The sequence below is a fragment of the Cavia porcellus genome, unplaced genomic scaffold, assembly GCF_034190915.1.
Source record: "Cavia porcellus strain 051 isolate PalLab524CR breed Dunkin Hartley unplaced genomic scaffold, mCavPor4.1 scaffold_18, whole genome shotgun sequence".
Taxonomy (NCBI): Eukaryota; Metazoa; Chordata; class Mammalia; order Rodentia; family Caviidae; genus Cavia; species Cavia porcellus.
Window position 1 is genome coordinate 41,647,377 of NW_026947501.1, and position 20,448 is coordinate 41,667,824.

The 20,448-nt window shown below is 42.0% G+C and overlaps 1 protein-coding gene across 1 annotated transcript in view; it reads left to right on the forward strand.

Annotated features, from left to right (window-relative positions):
• Positions 1–16,178, forward strand: part of LOC134471432 (liprin-alpha-1-like) — a 57,996-nt gene extending 41,818 nt beyond the window's left edge. The window contains exons 16-24 of the mRNA XM_063230337.1: positions 1,677–1,739; positions 2,228–2,250; positions 6,358–6,537; positions 6,621–6,718; positions 9,200–9,375; positions 9,670–9,738; positions 10,437–10,602; positions 13,353–13,422; positions 14,563–16,178. Of these exons, the coding sequence (XP_063086407.1) occupies positions 1,677–1,739; positions 2,228–2,250; positions 6,358–6,537; positions 6,621–6,718; positions 9,200–9,375; positions 9,670–9,738; positions 10,437–10,602; positions 13,353–13,411 (834 nt within the window). The 3' untranslated portion in view covers positions 13,412–13,422; positions 14,563–16,178. The remainder of the gene's footprint in view (positions 1–1,676; positions 1,740–2,227; positions 2,251–6,357; positions 6,538–6,620; positions 6,719–9,199; positions 9,376–9,669; positions 9,739–10,436; positions 10,603–13,352; positions 13,423–14,562) is intronic.
• The last annotated feature ends 4,270 nt before the right edge of the window (positions 16,179–20,448 follow it).

The following is a 20,448-nucleotide window of genomic DNA, read 5'->3' on the forward strand; positions in this document are numbered from 1 at the left end:
TCTTCAAGTATACAGGTAGCAAAATATACAGATAAGCCCAGGAATGTATAAACCCTTGCATACAATCCCCGGGCATAAATAAGCACCTGGCTACGGCCCCTTGGCTATAAACTAGGTTGGGCTGCCCTTACTTTGTTGTGTGTGGCTTCTTTCCTTCAGTCTTGTGCGTGTGAGTGCATCTGCATCACTGCACATATAGGCGGGACTTACAGAGTAACTGTAATTTGTGGCAGTCCAGAGGTGCCACTGACATACAGTTGACATGCTAACAAGGGGTGGTCACCTCCCAGAAATCCACTGGTTCCTGGACGGTTCTAAGCTTCTCTTCTTTGTGGATGTCTTTTTTTCCCTACAAGAACTAAAGGAGGAAAAATGCTGAGTTTCCTAGATGCACTGTGGTTGTGTGTCACGGCACCAGCAGGTGCTCTGGGTCTTGGGAGCTGCATGTGTCTGTCCAACCATGCCTGTGCTCACAAAGATGCTGTCCACTTGGGGAGTAGTGAAGAGCCCTCAAAGAGCTTCCTGGTGACTCTTCTGATGAAACATTGGTGGTTATTAGAAGGGAAGAGCAGGCCAGCTCTTAAGTTGCAAAGTTCAGGGGTTTTTCATTTAGATGTTCAACAAACTCTTAGAGCTGTGTAGACATCCTTCTGAGCAGCAGAGCAAGGTCTGCCTACAGTAACTTTATACACAAAAAAGTGTGAAGATTTTGTTGTTAGAGAATTATGAAAATGAACAATAAGCCTTTTTTTTTTTTTAACGTATGGCCAAAGAACACTTTCCCTTGGTGGAATGTTTTGTAACCAGTATCAGTCTGTTCTGCAGCTATTTCCACATTAATGTGGGCTTTGTAGAAATGAAGATGCTGCATGGCTTTTTCAAAGCTTTTAAGAACCCTCTTTCAAAAGGGAGCTTCTGTGATTCAGTTGAACTATTGGCAAGGACTAGACCTCACATCAGAAAGACTCTCCATATCACCAGTTACAAACACAGAAATTGCTGTTCTTGGGGAGCTTACAGTGGGCTAGCAGAGTGGCCATCAGTCTCAGGTTTGACTCAGATGGTGACAAGTGCTTTGTTTTTGGTGTTTGCATTGTTTGGCTCTCCTGTGCTCACTATCTTGTGCCCTGGCCTCCTGGGCTTCCTCTGGCTTTGGATCATCTGCTGAAAGCAGCCACAGGAAGCCAAGGCCAGAGCATCCTGTTGTTAGCCTGTGTTGGGGTGAGACTGCTTTCTGTGTGTTTTGTTTTATTCTTTTGTTTTGCTGTACTGAGGCTTAAACCTAGTGCTTTGGGAGAGCCAGGCAAAAACCCTATCATGAGCTATACCTCCAACATGGTGAGACTATTGAAAATACTGTCTATTGAATCATCAGTTACTGGGGAAAGTAACTTTTCAGAAATATAAAGTATGTTCTCATCCATACTTTTAAGCATGTGATCTGGAAATTGTGTGCTGTTCTCCTTATATTCCGATCACACTGTTATTGTTTAAAAGAGGATGAGCCTGTGTTAATGATCTCTGGCTTTCTCTGTGGGTGCATGAAATGAAAATGTGCAAAGAGTGACCTTTGCCTCGTGGCTCCTTACTGTGCCTGTGGCTCATATGTGCGTCCTTCTCCTTTCTGTCATGCTTCCCTTGCCCTGGATGTGGCTGGTGCACTGGGGTCACCTTAGGCCACAGGAAATGTCTGGTTAACACATGAAGAGATGGAAACACTCGCAGCCACATCTCAGATGGTCAGTCAGCCCTGCAGCTCATGTTCCAAAGTGGGTTTCCTACTCCAGACTTTGTCTTTTGTTGAAAACAAAAGTTAATTTGCATTTGTTTCAAATATAATGTGTTCTTTTTAGGTTATTAGCTCATAGCGTATAGTCGTATTTGCATTTTTTAGATTTTTACAAGAATTTAGTTTATAGATTTGCCCCATTTAGAGAAGATGTAATTTGCTTCTCCTTTTGGAGAGACCTCCATTGAGCACTGCGTTGTGGTTGTCTAACGCCAACAGTCTACTGTATGAGGTTAGTTGGCATGGAAAAAGTCTGCTCCTTGCATGGAAAATTGAAATTCTTGGATTTTCATGAGTTTTTGCATGAGGCATTGATATTTTGAATGTTTTTCACTCAGTCAAGGTGCATGTTCCCTGCAGAATTAATTTGCTTACACTACTAAAGTTCACTAATACTAATAGTTATGTTCTTTTACATTCCTAACAACCTAACATCAGGAAGATGAGGAGGGAAGCTGGATAAGGTTGGAGTCTTTCTATAATATTTCTTCACTCTGTAGCAACAAAAAGCAATTGAGGATGTAAACTTGTGTGACCTGCTTTAGTAGGTGTTTTTCACACCTTAATTTATTCATAGTATCATTAATGACTTGAAGAATGTAATCAAATAAATCACAGGATTAAAGATTACATCTCATGGATAATTTTGAACATTTCCCATATGGGATCATGGAAATTACTTTGAACGAAGGTTGTTTTATTTATGAATAGAATCTTTTATACAAAGTCCCCTGGTTTAGGCAACTCCTGAGTTTATGTACATGTAGTTCGTTGCTGGGTTAGTTTTGTTCTAAAATGTACTGCTGAAAAAAATCATGAAATACACTTCTAAACCTGAAAGTTGGCATGGGGCCTTTCCCTCTATGTCTTTATATTGTTATTTGACTAAGTACTGCCCTACTGTGTTGAGTTAAAGATCTTAGTAATGGAGTTCTCAGAAATTAAGGCTTATCACTTCACAGAGATTGAATTTCAGCTGCCTAACTCTTCACTACACAGAAAGCTCTGCCCCATGTTTTACAGTGTCTGAGTCAGATGACTTGGTTAAATTCCCAGCATCCCTCTGCCCTCTTGGGTCTTTGGTGGGCACAGTGCAGTACCAGGGGACTTGTAGTTCTTCAGCTTTTCCCAGGGGCATGGTATTCGGGGGCTCAGAAGAGTTAGCATATGTCTGAAAGCAAGTATAAATGAGTTAAGATTAGAATTTGCTGATTCCAAGATGATGCTTGAAACAGTTGCTTCTGTTTGCATTTCTAAAGGTTATTCAGTTATAGCACTTGGTTGTTTGTTTTGTTTGTTCATTTGAAAAAAAAGAGAGGTGGAACTTGGTGACACATATGGGTCATCCCAGGACTTGGGAGGTTGATCAAGCATGTTTGTTGCAAATTTGAGACCAGCATAGGCTACATAATGAGTTCAAGGTCAGCCTAAACTACATAGTAAAATCCTGTCTCAAAATTACAAAAAGTTTAGAAACAAAAACTAAGAAGAAAGAGAATAGCTACTAACTGGGTTTCCCTCCCTGGGTTTAGATACTCCCTGCCTCTAGAATCACTTAAATTCACCTAGTTAGAGGTCTCTCTACAGGACCAACAATGACCATCAGTGAATTAAGCAGTGCATTTCATAATTACGTAAGTTTCAATATATTCCAAAAGACAAAGTAGAATATGGTCACCACTTCAATATGAAATAGCATCAGAGACATAAAGTGTAGTTGAATAAGCTTAACATTTGCTTTTTGCAGTGACCATATAAAAGGGGCCCATGCAGAAGATTCCAGATTTACCCCACATGCAATGTTCTGCAGAAGCTTGGTGCACTTTGCCACCATCCTTTCCCAGACAGAGCTGCTAGGACAGAGCTATGCTAGCACAAAGCATTGTGCTTTGCCCGTGCTGGCACTGGGTGGCCTCACTCCTGACTGAGCTTTGGAAGGAACACTCAAGTGTGGTCAGAACTGTTCGCATATCAGATGTAAGATATGACTGGCTGTGTAAGAAGGCTGTGCCAGCTGCCAGGAGCCATTAATGAGCAGGACAGCTGCAGTCCCACTCTCATGGAGCTCGCATTTTACTGACCTTGAGACTGAGCGTGACTTGTCCATGCTTGGAGCATGAGGTCCCTTTGCACACTTCTTCAGAAGGCTGTGGTGGCAGCCAGGGAGAGGAGGAGGCTCTCCCTCAAACTGAGTCTGAGCTGTCAGAATCTGCATTATCAGCAACTGCAAAAGTAGTAAACAGAGATATGGAGGGTTTGCTTCCGCACAGCTTTTTATTTGGAAGATTTCTTCTACTCATTAGAAGAGAGCATAGTCAGCAGGCCAGAAAACATCAAATATTCAGGCTGTGAATCCCAGGCCCATGAAAGTATGACTCAAAGGACTGCATCATGGTAACATTGTTAGGTATCTTAATGGTTACCATAGTGGTATATTTGTCACTCATCATTTAAAGAAAGTTATGAAATCTTTTCTGTTAGAATTGGAACATTCCTCTTAGCTGAGCCATCCCTTGTATCTTGACTGGAACAAATAAAATACTAGAGTGGAATCCATTGTTCTAAACCAAACATGGAGGCCATGCATGGTGGTTTATGACTGTAATCCCATCACTCAGGAGGCTGAGGCTAGAAGATATCAACTTAGAGACCAGCCTGGGCCTAGTGAGACCCTGTTGTAAGGGGTTGGGGATGTAGCTCAGGTTAGAGTGCTTGCCTAGCAGGTATGAAACCCTGAGTTCAAGCCAGGAGAGGATGGATGGGAATGGATAGTTTTTATTTTAAAGGATTCCTCAATGTACCTTAGGATTCCTGTGAATGTAATTTAATCTTCCTTAGCTGGAGAGCATAACGAACCATTCTCTGTGAAGTGGTTGTATATCATGTCTATTTTTCATTGTACAGACCTTGGACATATTCTGTTGAATTGGTTGCTAAGGATTTTATGCAGTTTAGTGCCATTATATAAGATACTTCTAAAATCTCAATTTCCAGTTCATTTTGTATATTTAGAAATGTTAATTTTTGTGTATTCATTGTATATTCAGCAGCTTTGCTAAATTCATGTATAAATCCTAATAGCTATTTCATAGACTTTTTCAACAATGATAATTGTGTCATTTACTAATAAAGAGAGGTTTATGTCTTTCTCAACTCATGCCATTTTTATGTTTTTCCTGCCATTACAGTGGCCAGGTCTCCAGCACAGCCAAACATAAACGGTGACAGTGGACACCCCTTGTGCTTCTTTCCGTTCAGGGAGACATTTGGTCCCTCATTGTGAGGTTTTTAGCTGCAGGCTTTTGGTAGATGACCCTTAATAGATTGAGGCGGTGGGTCTTTCGTCCTAGAATGCTGAGTTTCATAACTGAATGATGGATCTTGTGCCACATAAGGTATTATGAGACATGGCTTTCTTTGCTGATCTCGTAATTGGGCAAATTTCATTGATTTTTTTTTTTTCCTCCTCAGTTGGTGAACCAACCTATTCCTGAGTCAGTAAACCTACTTACCATGATTCCTTATTTTTGGTGTAGTGCAGACTAGTCCCAAACTCGAAATACTTTTGTCTCAGCCTCCTGAGTGCTGGGTTTACAGGCATGCACCACCATACCACACCACAAAAAAGTACGTCCTGAAGCCAGATGTGATGATGCACCCCTGTAGTTGCCAAAACTCAAGAGACTGAGCCCAGAAGTTGGCTGTTATAATGTCCTATGACAATTGGGCATTAAACTAAGATGGACATCATACTAAGAGTGGCATCAATATCTCTTTGCATAGGGAGTGCTTGTGCATAGCCACTGCACTCAATCCTGGTAATATAATGGGAATCTCTGTCTTTAAAGGTTGTGGGGAGGGGCTGGGGATTTAGCTCAGTGTTGCAGCACCTGCCTTGCAAGCATGAGGTCCTGAGTTCAATTCCCAGTACCCCCCCCCCAAAAAAAAAGAAAGGAAAAAGTGTAAGTTATATCTGGGTCAGATTGATTGACAGTATTGTTTTTGTCTGTAGCCTTCCTGATTGTTTTCCTTTTCTTAGTCCTTTTTGGTTTTTTGATTGGCACATTGAACCAGTTGTTAAGAGAGGAGTGTTGAAGTCTTCTAAATTTAATTGTATTTTTCTGTTTTTGTTCTTAGTCTCATTAGTTGTTCGTTTATCATTTTAAATTTACTTTTCCTGATTTTCAAATACACTTGTCATTTAGGAAGACAAAGTATTAAAAATAAAATTAAAACCAGCTAGAGCTCATTTGAATGATTTGAATTGATTCTTCAAACTTGTTCATGAGTCATGATCATTCTTTATTCCTATATTATTATATTGAAAACTAATTCAGAAAAGGAATTTATAGACAGGTATGATTTTTCTATAGCTTGGTAAATTGTCCTAAATGAGTCATAAAATTTTGCCAATATGATTTCTGTTGGATAAAACTTTAGGAATTTGAAAAGGTAGGAATGGGAGACCAAATATTTAGAAATTATGAAAAGCAATGTTGTCATTCATTTAGCCTTTAAGAATGTTGTCTAGATTAAAAATCTGAACTGATGTCACTCATTTGTTGAAATCAGACACTTGCATATGGGGACATGGACCACGAGTGGATTGGCAATGAGTGGCTGCCCAGCCTGGGCCTACCTCAGTACCGAAGCTATTTCATGGAGTGCCTTGTGGATGCTCGGATGCTGGACCACCTGACCAAGAAAGACCTGCGGGGGCGGCTGAAAATGGTTGACAGTTTTCACAGGTGAGGCAGTGCAAGTGTTTCTTCCTAACGGATCAAGAGACTTCACATTGCCACCGTTAAATAACCCCTTATTTTGTAAATAGGAACAGCTTCCAGTGTGGACTTATGTGCCTGAAAAGGTTAAATTATGATTGGAAAGAACTGGAAAGAAGAAGAGAAGAAAGTCAGGATGTAGTTAAAGGCAAGTACATTATGCCGGATGGATGCAGCACATGCCTGCTGCTTCCCAGGCAGCCTGGGTGATTGCCTGTTTGAAAAAGTATAGCAGCCAGCTGAGCTGGCACATACCTGCAATCCTAGCACTCTGGGAGGATATAGCAGCAGAGTCACAAGCCTAGCCCAGGCAGCTTGGACTCCGTGAAACCTTCTGTCAAAATGAAAAGTATAACAGGGCTAGAGATGCAGCTCAGTGCAAATCCCTGTGTTTATTCCTGAGTACCTCAAAAAGAAATCAAGGGCTTAGTGATAAGGCACTTGCTTACCACTTGCATTGCCCTGGGTTTGATCCCTAGGACTGAAAAAAAAAAAAGCACAAAATAATCATACATTTATCTGGAAATTAAACAAATTACAGTTCCAGCTACTAAGAATACTAAGGCAGGAAGATCACAAATTCAGGGCCGACCTGGCAATTTAGTGAGACCCTGTCTCAGAACACTAAAACTAGATTTGAAAATTAGGGGTGCTAAGAATGTAGTTCAGTGAAAAAAGACTTGCCTAGCATGCTCAGGGCTCTGGCTTCTGTCTCTAGTACCACAAAAAAATAAATCAGGGAAGACTTTTAAGTGGAAACAACTGGCTTGGCATGATAACAAGAGGAGGTATGAAAAGGGGTGCCCTGAGACAGTGTGTGCTTATCTCAGTCTGTAGGCTACCCTCTTGGTGCTGGCATTCTTTCATGTAGTTTTCCTTTTGTTGTTGTACACTGTATACGCTCTCTCAGAGATGCTGCCTTATGCTATTAGATCAGAGCAAGGCAAACAAGCCACTGCCTTTTGCTTACTGGATAGAGGTCAAAACTACAGCTTTGGGAGCTTTTTCTAAGGCCTGTGGCAGCATGCAGGGCACACAGTTCTGCTCCCAGAGGGAGGGAGAGGTCAAGGCAACCAATAGCCTAGCACCCATAATTTTGTAATTTATTTATTTATTTTGAGACAGAATTTCACTAAGTACCCTGGTCTGGGATTACACCTGTGACCCTCCTGCCACAGCACCCATACTAACTGGGATTGCAGTCCTTACAGAAACCACAGAGTGTCCTGTGGGCAAAGGAAAGACATGTCAGAAACAGGCCAGGAGGTAGGAGAGGGCATGGCAGCCCCCTCAGTATGACAGGGACAGGCATTTTCTCTGAAGACAACACTGAATGTCATGCTCACGAGAGTCTCTCAGAATTCTCGGTAGTTACTAATAGCACTGCAGTGATGAGAAGAAATGAGACTTACTGAATAATGATCAAGCACTGTGTCAAGTCTTCCATAGTTGATTCATTCAGGCTGCATCGTGGTTCTGTTATTTTCATCCTCATTCTGATGTCTTTTTCTAAATAAAATAAAGGATTATCTATTGGCCAGGGATGTAGCCCTGTGGTAGGACACTTGCCTAGTCTGTGCAAGGCCTGGGTTTTAATTCTTTTAAAACAAAGAATACGTTGAGGTCTATTTAGAAAAGAAAGTCATGGCCGGGGATATAGCTCAACAACAGAGCAGCTGCCTGGCAAGTGCAAGGTCATGAGTTTGATCCCTGGTACCAAAACAAAGTTGAGAAAAAAAATCAGACATGAAATGTATTAATCCATTTAATTTGTTTTCTATATCCCCTCTCCATATTTTGTCAGTTGGCAAAAGCAGTCTTTGAAAAGATTGGTGGTCAGATATATTTTTACAGAGTGGCAATTTTTTGGTCTGTAATAGAATACATTTAATAATTATCTTTGTATGATATACGATTGCCAAAATCTAGTATGCTGGAATGTCTTTAAAATTCTTTCTTTGTAATATATTAAGATGTTGATATGACCAAAGCTTCAGAAGCACAGGGGCTGGGGTATGGCTCAGTGGCTTAGCACCTACCTGGTAAGCACAAGGCTCTGAGTTTGATTCCCAGTACAACAACAAGAAAAAGTAAAAGAAAACGAAGGTCAGAAGGTCAGAAGCAAAGAGTTTGTGTTGAACTCAGCAAGGTATCTGAACTGTCATGGTATCTGCCCCTTTCATGATGGAGAAGCATATCAGGAGACCCTGGGGTCTGTGTAGGAAACATGCTTATACGTGCTAGGTCTGACTCTGACCCTCAGCCTGATGTTTTTGCAGTCTTAGGATTGAACCCCAGGCCTTGTACATACTACGCAAGTGATCTGCCACCAAGCTACATCCTCAGCCAATCATGCTGTATTGTTCCCTGAATATATCCCATCCACAATCTTACTGTGACACCTGAGTGCACTAGGGGAGGCTTCTAAAGGGAAAGTTTTTATTAGAATGAGGCAGAACCAAAACAGCTGTGTCTAGGTGTGTGTCTGTCAGTATTTGTGAGTGTGGAGTCCATTTTCAGGAGCTGAGGGATCAAGATCCATGCTAGGAATCTTTCCCCTGCATTGCAGGACATGTATGATGAAGAGGTTTTCTGAAGCCACATTTACAGTTGTTTTGTTCTTTCACAGATGTGCTTGTTTGGAGCAATGATCGAGTGATTCGCTGGGTCATATCCATTGGCCTTAAAGAATATGCAAACAACCTCATAGAGAGTGGGGTTCATGGCGCGCAGCTGGCCTTAGATGAAGCCTTCGATTACAACACATTGGCCCTGTTGTTACAGATCCCGACAGAGAACAGAAAGGTGACAACGGAGTCTGTGCCTCTGTCTGCTTAGCCACAGTGTTCGGTTTTTCTGTGGTTCTAGAATACTTATTTTTCATTTGAATGGAGAGAAAATTTAACTCTAGACAACTAGTAATCACTTTCCATAACTAATCTATAATATGGTAGTTCAAAATAAGCAAATGCTTGATTTTTCACTATCTTTTCTTTCCAGTTTGTGTTGCAAGCATGTGAGTCTTTGAAGTCTTTGTTTTAAAAAATTGTAATGTGTAACATCCTTCAGATATATTTAGTTGTTGTTTTGTTACTTCAGGCTCGAAATGTCTTGGACAAAGAATTTGCCGACCTTTTGGTCCTTGGGACTGTCAGACGTTTTGATGTCGTAAGTTTTCAGCTTTTTTCTCCTCTCACTGCTAGGAATCAACCTCAGGGCTTCACATATGCCAGTTGAGTGCTCTACTACTGATCCTTGCTCTTGGTCCACTACTTAATTTTTGGCAACCTTCAAAAATTATTTCTATATTGTCAAACAGATTGCAGCCTGCGATCAAAGTCTTAAGTTGTGTTTTGGTGACAGCTGACTGTCCTGCCCCAGTTCTTCTGTTTGGAAGGTTTCTTTCAAAAGTATATTAAATTTCCCCTCATGCTAAATCATAACTCACCTGTTGCCATACATTACGATTGTCTTCAGTGAGCTCCAAGAGTACTTGATTTTCACAAAGAAGATGGAAGCTGAATCTGGAAGCAAAGCATTTGTTGGATTATTTGTAGCCAGAATATTTTGAAAATAAATAAAAGTACATTATATAGCAGGCAAGAGCTTGTCCACAGTAAGAAATAAAATATTCTGATGGGTGAGAAAATCACATCCCTGGTGCCCAGGACTGCCCTCGTTTCTCCAGTTGGGGCCCAGCAGGAATGTAATCATGTTTCCTCTCACACTGAAGTTCCAGTGTGTGCAGCACATTGGAAGGTCACCAGGAAAGGCTAAGTAAAGCAAAACAGTCAGGGGCTTAGGAGTCCTTCTGAAGGACAGTTATCTTTATTAGAGTGTGCCTGTTCTGTGTTTTCATTTGCCAGGAGGATGACAAACACTTTAGGAGAGCACCTTCATGGAGAGAGAAGGTTAGAGAAAAGGCCATTCACGGCGTGGCAACTGGGTCATCAGAGACACTCCCTGCAAACTTCCGAGTCTCTTCTTCCAAGTCTTTCTGCTCTATGCAGCCCAATGAGATCCAGATGGATGGTATGTGGTGGGCCATGTAATGCAACACTGGCTGGGAGCATGTGCGCGCTAATAATTACCTAGAGTGGCCATTGTATGTGTTACAAAGCATCTGAATTTGGTTGCATGCCCAGGTGTCAATGGTTCAGGATTAGCCCTAACATTTGTTGGAAAATGGTTAACAACAATAAGAGAATTTTAAAAAAATCTGTCTGGTTGAACCTTAGCATCCTTGCCCAACTAATAAAGTGGAGCACCCATCTGTGCTCTCAGGGCTGAGGCTGATGCACCTGTGGGGTGCAGTGTGTGGCAGGCAGCACTGGCTTGCCAGGAAAATTGCAGTGTGACACTTGGGACTTCTCTCCACACTAGAAGAAATGGCGGAGTAAACTTTAGCTCACAACTTCCAGGTTCTGCCAACTCTGTCTTTCCTTTTCCCTTCCCTCCAGTGTTATCTTTCCATATACTTACCTTGTGCCACCTGAAGAGGGACAGGGAAGAAGGCAGAAGCCTTGTGGAGACCGCTAGGGCAGCCCTGCTGCCTTCTCAGTGAGAGATGGCAAGGCATTGACCTTTCCAGTGCAGTCGGGATGGCCCTTATGTAACTGCTGACTGAAGAGTGCAGTTGGCTGAGAGGAGACCTTGAGTCCCTGACAGTCCTGCCCACCTAGTAAAAGGCACTGATAGGGTCCTGAGAGAGCCCACATCCACATCCAGCTCTTGTGGTAGCAGGGACATGACCTTGAGCAAGTCATGCAGCTGTGCTGTGCCTCAGTTTCCATATCTGTAACTTGGGCATCATAGTAATGTGATTTTGATGCTTCAATGTGTCATGTGGGTGAAGCTGATGGAGTCCTGAGCCTCGTGCATTGCTGACAATCTCAGTGTTAGGTGGAGACTTCATTCCTTCTCATTCCTGATGTACATGGTTGTGCTGTATAAACTGTACCAGTGGGGTTTTTACAAGTTTCCTGTTGTTAGCCCCCTGTGTAGGTAGTTTTCCTTTTTTCTCTTTCTTGCCTGTATGAAAATCAGAGAAAAATACATTTATATAAACTTTTTAAAGCTGAACACTTTCCAATGTGTCTTTTAACTAGTAAGTTCTTAAGAATTAACACTTTCTCCCTCAAGGTGTCTTACAAATGTTGGCAAGGCGTGGAAGTGCATGCCTGTAATTCCAGTACTTGGGAGGCTCAGGCAGGAAAATCATGAATCTGAGATGTATGTGAACCATAAATCCAGGTTAAGGCTATACTGAGCTTCATAGGAAGACCTTGTATCATAAATAAAATAGATAAGTAAGTAAGCTGTGACGGGCCTTGAGCTTAATTTCCATTGGCTTACTAAATAGTCTAAATGAGTACTCTGTTGTTTTCCCTGTACCTTCAATTTCTGTTTCACTATAAGAATCACATTTTCTCTCTGAACATTGCAAGCAATATTAACATAGCTGGGTGTGGAGATCACCTGTAATCCCGGCACTGGGGAAGCTAAGGCAGGAAGGTTGCTGAGAGCTCAGTACCAGCCTCGAATTCACAGGGATTGTAGGGCCAGTGTGAACTACACAGGGAGACCTTGTTTCAACAAAACAAAACAAAAATAAAGGGTAGTATTAATGAGTTTGTTTGTTGTTGATTTGTTTTTTTGGTGGCATTTTTGTGGTTGTGGTTGTTGTTTTGGGGTTTGGGGTGGTACTGGGGAGGGAGCCTTCTACCTGTACTACACACCACCCCTTCTTTTATTATCCAGAAAGGGTCTTGTTAAATTGTCCAGGCCTGGTTTGAACTTGGAGTTTTCCTGCCTCAACCTCCCAGAGTGCTAGGATTACAGGCATGTGCAGGCAAACTGTGTAACACTAAATTTAAATGGATTGAATAGAAAAAGTTGTCAGGGTAAATTACATAGAAGATGTCTATGCCACATTGGTAAGAAGGTGGACTGTTACAAATGACTTGTGAGGTGGAGAGTATAAGATAAATTACAGCATGTCTCCTAGACTTTAGAATGAAGGTTTACAATGACTGCCCAGTCTTACCAACACGGCCAGCTATCTGTCTTTTCTAGAGCTATGGCAAGATGTTGCTAAGAAGTATTCCTGGTATACTTGCAGGAAAACAAAACACTGTACAACTGGGAGTGTAAATATCTGCAGAAGATGTTGCAAGCTCTTTACCCAGTTTGTGACAGGGCTGTACTGCCTGTTTAGCCACCCAGTGTTTGTCAAACAAGGACCCCTGCCTCCGTGTTCTCCATCCTTTTTTGTAGAAACTGAGACAAGCTTTAGTCTTCTGAGAAGCACTGGCCATGGCCTCTGGGCTGTGCCTCTTTGCCTGCAACCCACCCTGAGAGCAATGCCTGCAGAGCAGCTGGGGTTCCCTCCTCCCCTTCATGCTGCTGATTCACCCCATTCATTCCTGGAGGTCTAGCTGTAGGGCACAAGGAAAAGTCCAGTTGCTATATCAAAGTGTGGCTTAAGGAGCTGCAGAGTAGCTATGTTAGGTGGTTGTCCTTTCTGTATGTGCACACTGAGGTGGTTTGCACTTCCAAGGGGCCCTATTGCTATTTTAGGTGCCAGTGTCCCCTTGGGTGGTGACAGAACCACTCTGGGCAGCCCTCTGATGCTCTTGCCTCACTCTCCCAGGCAGTCTTAGGATTCCTCAGTAGACACCATTGTAGGTGTGGAGATGTGTGTCTTACCTGTGCCCCGTGTGAAGTGTTAAAACTAACAGCACTTTGTTTTTGCACACTTCCTCTCATGGTTGTTGGAACAGGCAGTGTATCAGAAACACAGAAGTTGGATTCTGCGACAACCAGGACTTCCTCCTGTTAAGCCTCCTGTTGGTGAGTAGAGAGCAGCGTAATCCCTGGAGATCATCCCTGTACAGCAGGGTGAAGCTGTAACAGGGCTAACAGTGTGGGTTTAGACCATGCCAATTTACATGGGGAACTTCAAAATGACAGAAATAGTAGCTCTGTACCCATCAAGGCGATTTTGGTTTTTAGCTGACCATAAAGAGGGCTGTGTGTCATTTTTGTTCTGTTAACTTTTATTTTTATTAGTAAGTTAGTTGTACTTAAATTCATCATGGAGAGTTGGTACCTGTACTAGGACATCTTAAATCTTTTTACCTCCCCTCTCCTGTCTCCCTTGTGTCTCCAGTTTTAAAGAAAAACACATTCGTTCCCATTTTTTCCTAAAAGCTAAAAATGCCTACTCACTTGAAGTGATGATCTGCTGATGCCATTGTTGGGGGGTGGGCAGGAAAGCAGCAACTGAGGAAAAAAGCACCCCAAAAGCTGACCACACCAGGAGGCCAGAGCCTGAGATTGGGAAGCATCTCTTCCACTGTGTTTATACACAGTGGTACACAGCTCCTATACTGGCTTTGTTACAAACACACATGTACGCACACATATATGGGGAATTGAACCCAGAGTGTTCCCACTGTGCTATATCCCTAGCACCCCATCCCCTTTTTAGTGGGGACAGGGTCTTCCTAGATCATCTAGTCCTTGTTCAAACTTGCAATCTTTCTGCCTCAGCCTTCTGACATACGGGATTGCAGACGTGCCACCATACATGGCAGACATTTTAAACACAAAGCTGCATTGCCATGCCTGGGCGCCAGTGAGCCACTTGTGTCCTCATGGTCTAGAGCTCTGACTGACTGATGGCAGAGGTGTCATTGACCCGTGATCAGAACCCCAGCTGGAGCTCTGCCTACTGTGCTTGTGTTCAGTGCCTCAGCTGGAATCTGGGATGGGCTCCATAGTCTTTTAACTTTAACTTTTAAAACTGTCACAAAATGTAAAACCTCTCTAGTCCATGAGCAGGGTCCTCAGTGTTCTGTCTGCTGACGCTCCAGCAGGGAGGAGGCAGGAGGCCTGGGGAAGTGGGCCCCAGCGTGTGTGTCTGAAGTCATGGTCCTTTTCCAGGTGGTTTGTGTTAAGAGAGGCTTTCTGTTTGTTTTTATCTTCCAGTTTTCCTGCACTACTTCTACAGATGATATGCAGCATTTTGAATCCAACAGAGACTACGTTTTTTAATTCAGTCGAATCGCTATCTGTTAATACTTGTTATATGGACTCCTAAGATATTTTATAACAGAGTTTTTAATTAGTGAAAAATTCATCAATAACATACAGAAAATATTTTAGAATTTAATGTTTCTTCTATTTTTGTAAACTTAGGACTTTTCATTTATATAGTTACTTACTTTTTCATCTATGTTTAGGCTATAAATATCTCTGGAAGCAATTCATGTTCTTATATCTAATTTTAGTCTTTCAAATGAATGTACTGTAATGCTTGTATGTATAAACCCTATGAACAAATACACGGCTTTTGTAAATTGTGCACATATTGTAATTATTACTATTTAACTTTTTAATGATAAGCCATCCCTGAAAAAATTAGTTTACTACACTTTTTTTTGTCTTTTTTGTTTTTATCGGTACTAGGGATCAAACTCAGGACTGCCTGCTTGCAAGGCAGGTGCTTATGCCACTGAGCTAAATCCCCAGCCCAGTTTACTACATTTATAAAATTGTTGTGACATAAGCAATGTGCATTATCCTTCACCTTGCTCTACATCAGTCATTTTAAAATCAGAAGACTTCATTCCAAGCAGTTGTCATATTTTGAGGTTGACTGACCTTAACTGTTCTTTTTTTTAGCAAGAAATCAGAGTCTAATAAAGTCCGGACTGAACCGTTGCACCAGAGCACTATAGAACTTTCTTAGCACTGGTTCCCTTTTCCCCATCCTGTCTCTGGACTTGGGGAGCTTGTCTTCAGAGACTTGACCAGAAGCCATGAGCTTGGAGCTGCTCTCAGCAGGGCTGGAGTGGCCAGGGGTGGACCCCAGCCTGGCACCTTCCCTGCCTCTTTCCTGTGAGCATGTGGAAGGTGCCTCCAGCTATTCTTAGAGGACCAATCACTGAGCACTGTGCTCACATCTCACAGACATTGGTGCATGAGCAGATGAGAGCAGGAAACCCTGAAAATAAAGTTGTACAACTCTAACTAATCAAGGCCTTATTTTTCATATGTCAGTCACCTTTTTACATTGGTTTATAAACATGTTTCAACTAGTCATACATTTTTAGATTTTGATGACATAGCCATTTTGGATTGAACAAGTAGCAAAAGCAACTTGCTTTTCACTGGCATATTAAAAAGCCAGCAAGGAAGGAGTCAGATCATGGTGCATGTTATTTATTGTGCAACTGATACATGGGTAGAGGCAGCATGCCTTTTTAATTTAGTTTATGCAGGGGCTGGGGATTTAGCTCAGTGGCATAAGCGCCTGCCTTGCAAGCAGGCCGTCGTGAGTTCGATCCCTGGTACCGATAAAAACGAAAAAGACAAAAAAAAAAAAAGAAAAAAAAAGAAAAAGAAAAAGAAAAAAAATAATTTGGTTTATACATACAATTCACTTGTACAATCCATATTACTGCCCTTTTTCTATTAATTTTTGTGGAATTTTCTGAGTATGTAACAAAGTATACAGTCATATACATATATATACTTTTGAACTATTTTAATCACAGTATTATTTATTGCTTTCTTTCAATAAAGTTCTGAATCATTTTTCACTGCCAATGAAGAGTTCTTTGAATAGGCCAAGATTTTGTTAAAAGTTAAGTGTGGCTGGAGTGTGTGTGTGTGTGTGTGTGTGTGTGTGTGTTACCAGACATCGAACTCATAACCTCATGCTTGCCAGGCAGGCACTCATGACACTGAGCTAAATCCCTGTCTCAGGCACAGCTGTTTTGCTTCCTGCTCCAGGCAGGTTCTCTGAAGGTAGTGTCGCTATGGAAATCACCGGACAGAAAGCTGGATGACATAAGTGTAGCTGGGCATGAGGCAAGAGAAGATGGGGTCCTGCTGAAGATTGGGCCTGGTTAGACCAGGGCGGGGAGGTGCCCCCAGCACAGTTGGGGGTGGGACACTGACAAGCTCAGCTTTGCCTGCTGTGTCAGACCCTTTGTTCATACAGTGTTACCCTCCTGTTTTCAAGTTTCACATGGCGCATCTCAGAGTAATCATGGGTTTGAGCTCTTGGTTCTCAACCTTTTTCCCTGCAAACTGTGTTTTTGAATGGGGTTTGCAGAGCAGAGAGAAGAGGCCAGACTCTCCAGCGTTCCTTGGTGTGTCCCTGGGTGGTAGGTGAGTAGATGGTCCATATCCTAGTGCTATTGCTGCTGCTATTCTGGACACCCACATATCACTTAATGCATTTCAAATATCCCACATGCATTTATGTCTCATTTCCTGGCCTTAATTCCCTAGTGACAATGATTAGTCAGTGATTTTGCCTTCCAGTCATCTGTCGTATTTCATGAGGGAATTTACCCCAAGGATCCCAAGAGCCATGGCTGCTCGGGCCCTGGTAGAATATACATCATATTTGTATAACCTGCATGTGTCCCTGCATAGATGCTTTGCGTCCTCTCTGGATAACTTACACTTAATACAGTGGCAATGCTATGGGAATAGTAGTTTGCTCTTTAGGAGATACAAGAAAAAACATCTGCATGTATTCAGTACAGATACAACGTCCCTCACCAAGGTGCTGGAGGTGCAATCCAGGGCCTTCACACTAAGCTCTGTCCCCGGCCCTTTGTATTTTGAGGCGGTCTCAGTAAGTTGCTAAATTGCTTAGGCTGGACTTAAACCTCAGCCTCACAGTGCTGGAAGTATAAGCACACATCAACAAACCAATTCAGATGCAGATTTTTAAAGAAATATTCTCAGTCTGCAGTTGGTTCACTCCTTGAATGTAGAACCCATGAGTACAAAGGACCTGTGGTGCTACTTGAGGACAGTTTTTCAGACCCGTGACACCTGACAGAGCAGGAACACACAGTGGGTGGAGGTAGCAGAAGGAAGCAAGCAGTTCCTCTGGGAAGTCCTGGAGAGTCCTCACCTCTACAGCTTGCAGGGGTGGCTCTCAGGGGTGCCTTGGGTCACCTCCACTCAGCCCCGCCTGGGCTGCTCCCAGATGGAGGGTCTGAAATCTGCTCACACTGTTTGGGGGTTTGTTCAATTCAGGCATCCTATCTTCCTCTAGGAATCCACATGTGAACTGTTCTCACGCCTCAAGGACCCCAGTGAAAACCATCCTGTGTCACATGAGAGCCTTACTTTCACCCCATTTGGCAACAGCTCCCTGTGATTTGATTATAAATACTTAGACATCTCACCCTTCCCTTTCAGAGGAGGCCAACAGGAAAGCACAGGCCTTTCCTCTTAATGGGGGTAATTGAGTTGATGACCTGAGACTGTCCTATAGTCCACATTCTTGTCTTCAGGTGGACAGAAGTCTCTCATAAAGTGGTATAACAGTACTGTAGCATTTCAAAAGCTATAGAGCTGGAGAGATGTTAATCACTAAGGCTTCAGCCCTCTAACCTGGAGTGTGTGTGTGTGTGTGTGTGTGTGTGTGTGTGTGTGAGTGTTACAAGGAAGACAAATATGGTACAGCTGAGCTCTACTCCCAGCTCCATTTTGTTAAAAGTAAAACAAGAGCATCGTTTGCCTTCTCTTCCCGCCTCCTCCTCGCTCATGGAGAACTGTTTGGAATCTTTATTGCATTACTCTCTCCTGTGTGTGTTCAGTGTTCTCTCCGAATTTGCCCACTAGTCCTGTCTTTGGCTTCTCTTTGTGATCTATGAAAATTTTAGCATGCAGCACACTTCCGTCTCATCTCAGCAGAGGTAAGTCAAAATGGAATCTGTGTCCACTAATTTGGGTATTCAGGCTGTAAATGTTTATTTCTAGATATTTGAGGGACTGCACCATACAGGCCCTTTACAGGCTATATTTCCACTGCTGAGGTCCTAACAAGTGAGATCATGTGATGTCCAGAGGGACAGCTCAGGACATAGATGAAACAAAATCATGTGTGCTGGTGACAGTTGAAGTCAGGTGAGATCTGTGAGGATTTGTCTTTTTTGTTGTTTTCTGGGACAGGGTTTCACTGTGTAGCCAGGCTGGGTCTCATTCCTCAGTCTTCCGAGTGCTGTGGTTACAGCCGTGTGCCACCATGCCCACCTTTATTAGTCTGCTTTTGAGTATGGAATTTTCTGTAATGAAATACAAATAGTATCTCAGGGAAACCCCTCTAGTATAAATTTAGTCTTTAGATTTCTGCAAGTACTGCTTCTTGCCTTCACTCTTAAAAGACTCCATCCTGTACCAGGAATGTTACATCACAGCCCGGTGCGTACCCCCTCCATTTCATAAATCCTATCATGGTTGTATTCTTTAATGTGTTTCTGTCTGAAAGTTGAATGCTACATACCAGGAAAGACATTCTGCACTTGAGAAGCCACATGAAGACATCCGTCTTACTGTGGGCTGCAAATTCTTGGCCTCGCTGCTCAATGAAAGTGGAGTCAATTCTCTTCTGACTTGGATTGTGTTTTTCAAATCCATCTTATTTCAAGGAGAAAAAACCCTCAAAATTTCAAAAGACATCAATCAGGAGGCAACAATGATACATACATGGTGCATTGTCATCCCAAAATCATTCACCCAGAGCCCAAGAAATCTGCAATCAATTGTCCAAACAGTACCAGCACAAATATTTCTCTTCAGTGAACTCAGGAGAAATCAGTAGTAGAAGTATTTTAACTACTTTTTGCATACATATACATATGTTGTTTTAGGTTTTCACACTGAACAATATGATGTTTACACATGTGTGTCTTATTTCGCTTATGAATATGATCTCAAGTTACATCCATTTGACTATAAAAGTCTCCAGTTTATCCTTCTTTCTGACTTTATACTCCATTGTATAAAAATACTACATCTTGTTTCCATTCCCCAGAGGATGACCATTTTTGTTGTTTCCAAGATCTGGCTATTAAAAATTGTGCTGCTATAAACATGAGTACAGATATATCACTGTAGTATGATGTTCTTTTGGGAAGATGCCCAGAAGGGGAATAGCTGGGCCAAATGGGACCTCAGGTCCTAGTTTTTTGAAGAATCTCCACCCTGATTTTCAAAGTGGTTGCACCAGTCTGCATTTCCAACAGCAGTGGAGAAAAAGGATTCCTTTTTCCCCACAACCCCTCTAGCATTTGTGCTTGCTTGAATTCTTGGCAATAGTCATTCTTTCTGGGGTGAGATGGAATCTCAGTGTTGTTTTAATTTGTTTCTCTCAAATGAGCAGTGATGTTGAACATTTTTTTCACATATTTATTTGCTGCTTGTATTTCTTCATCTGAGAAGTGTGTATTCATCTCAGATGCGCATTTTTGGATTGGGTCTTCAAATCTGGGAGGACTAATTTTTTTTCTTTAGTTCTTTATATGTTCTTGATATTACTATCCTTTGAGGTACAACTGGCAAACATTTTCTCCCTTGTTGTGAGTTGCCTCTTCACTGTGTTGGTGGTTTGTCTTGGTTTGCAAAAGCTTTTCAATAGGGTGAGATCCCAGTTGTTTATTCTTTGTGATAGTTCCTATGCAATCTGGGTTTTGTTCATAAAGTCTTTGCCTACACCAACGTCTTTAAGAGTTTTATCTACTCTATCTTCTAGCAGATTTAATGTTTCTGTTTTAATATTCAGATCTTTCGTCCATTCTGGTTTTAGCTTAGAACCTGGTAAAAGATATGGTCCAGTTTTAATCTTTGGCAGGTATAGAGCCAGTTTTTCCAGCACCATTTATTAAAGAGGCAATCTTTCTTCCAGTGTATGTGTTTGGCACCTTTGATAAGATAAGGTGGCGTAGTATGTCTGGGGTTGTTTCTGGTTTTTCTAATATGTTCTACTGATTTTCAGGTGTGATTATTTTTGTTGTTGTTGTTGTTGTTTGCCAATACTGTACTTTTGTCACAGTAGCATTATCT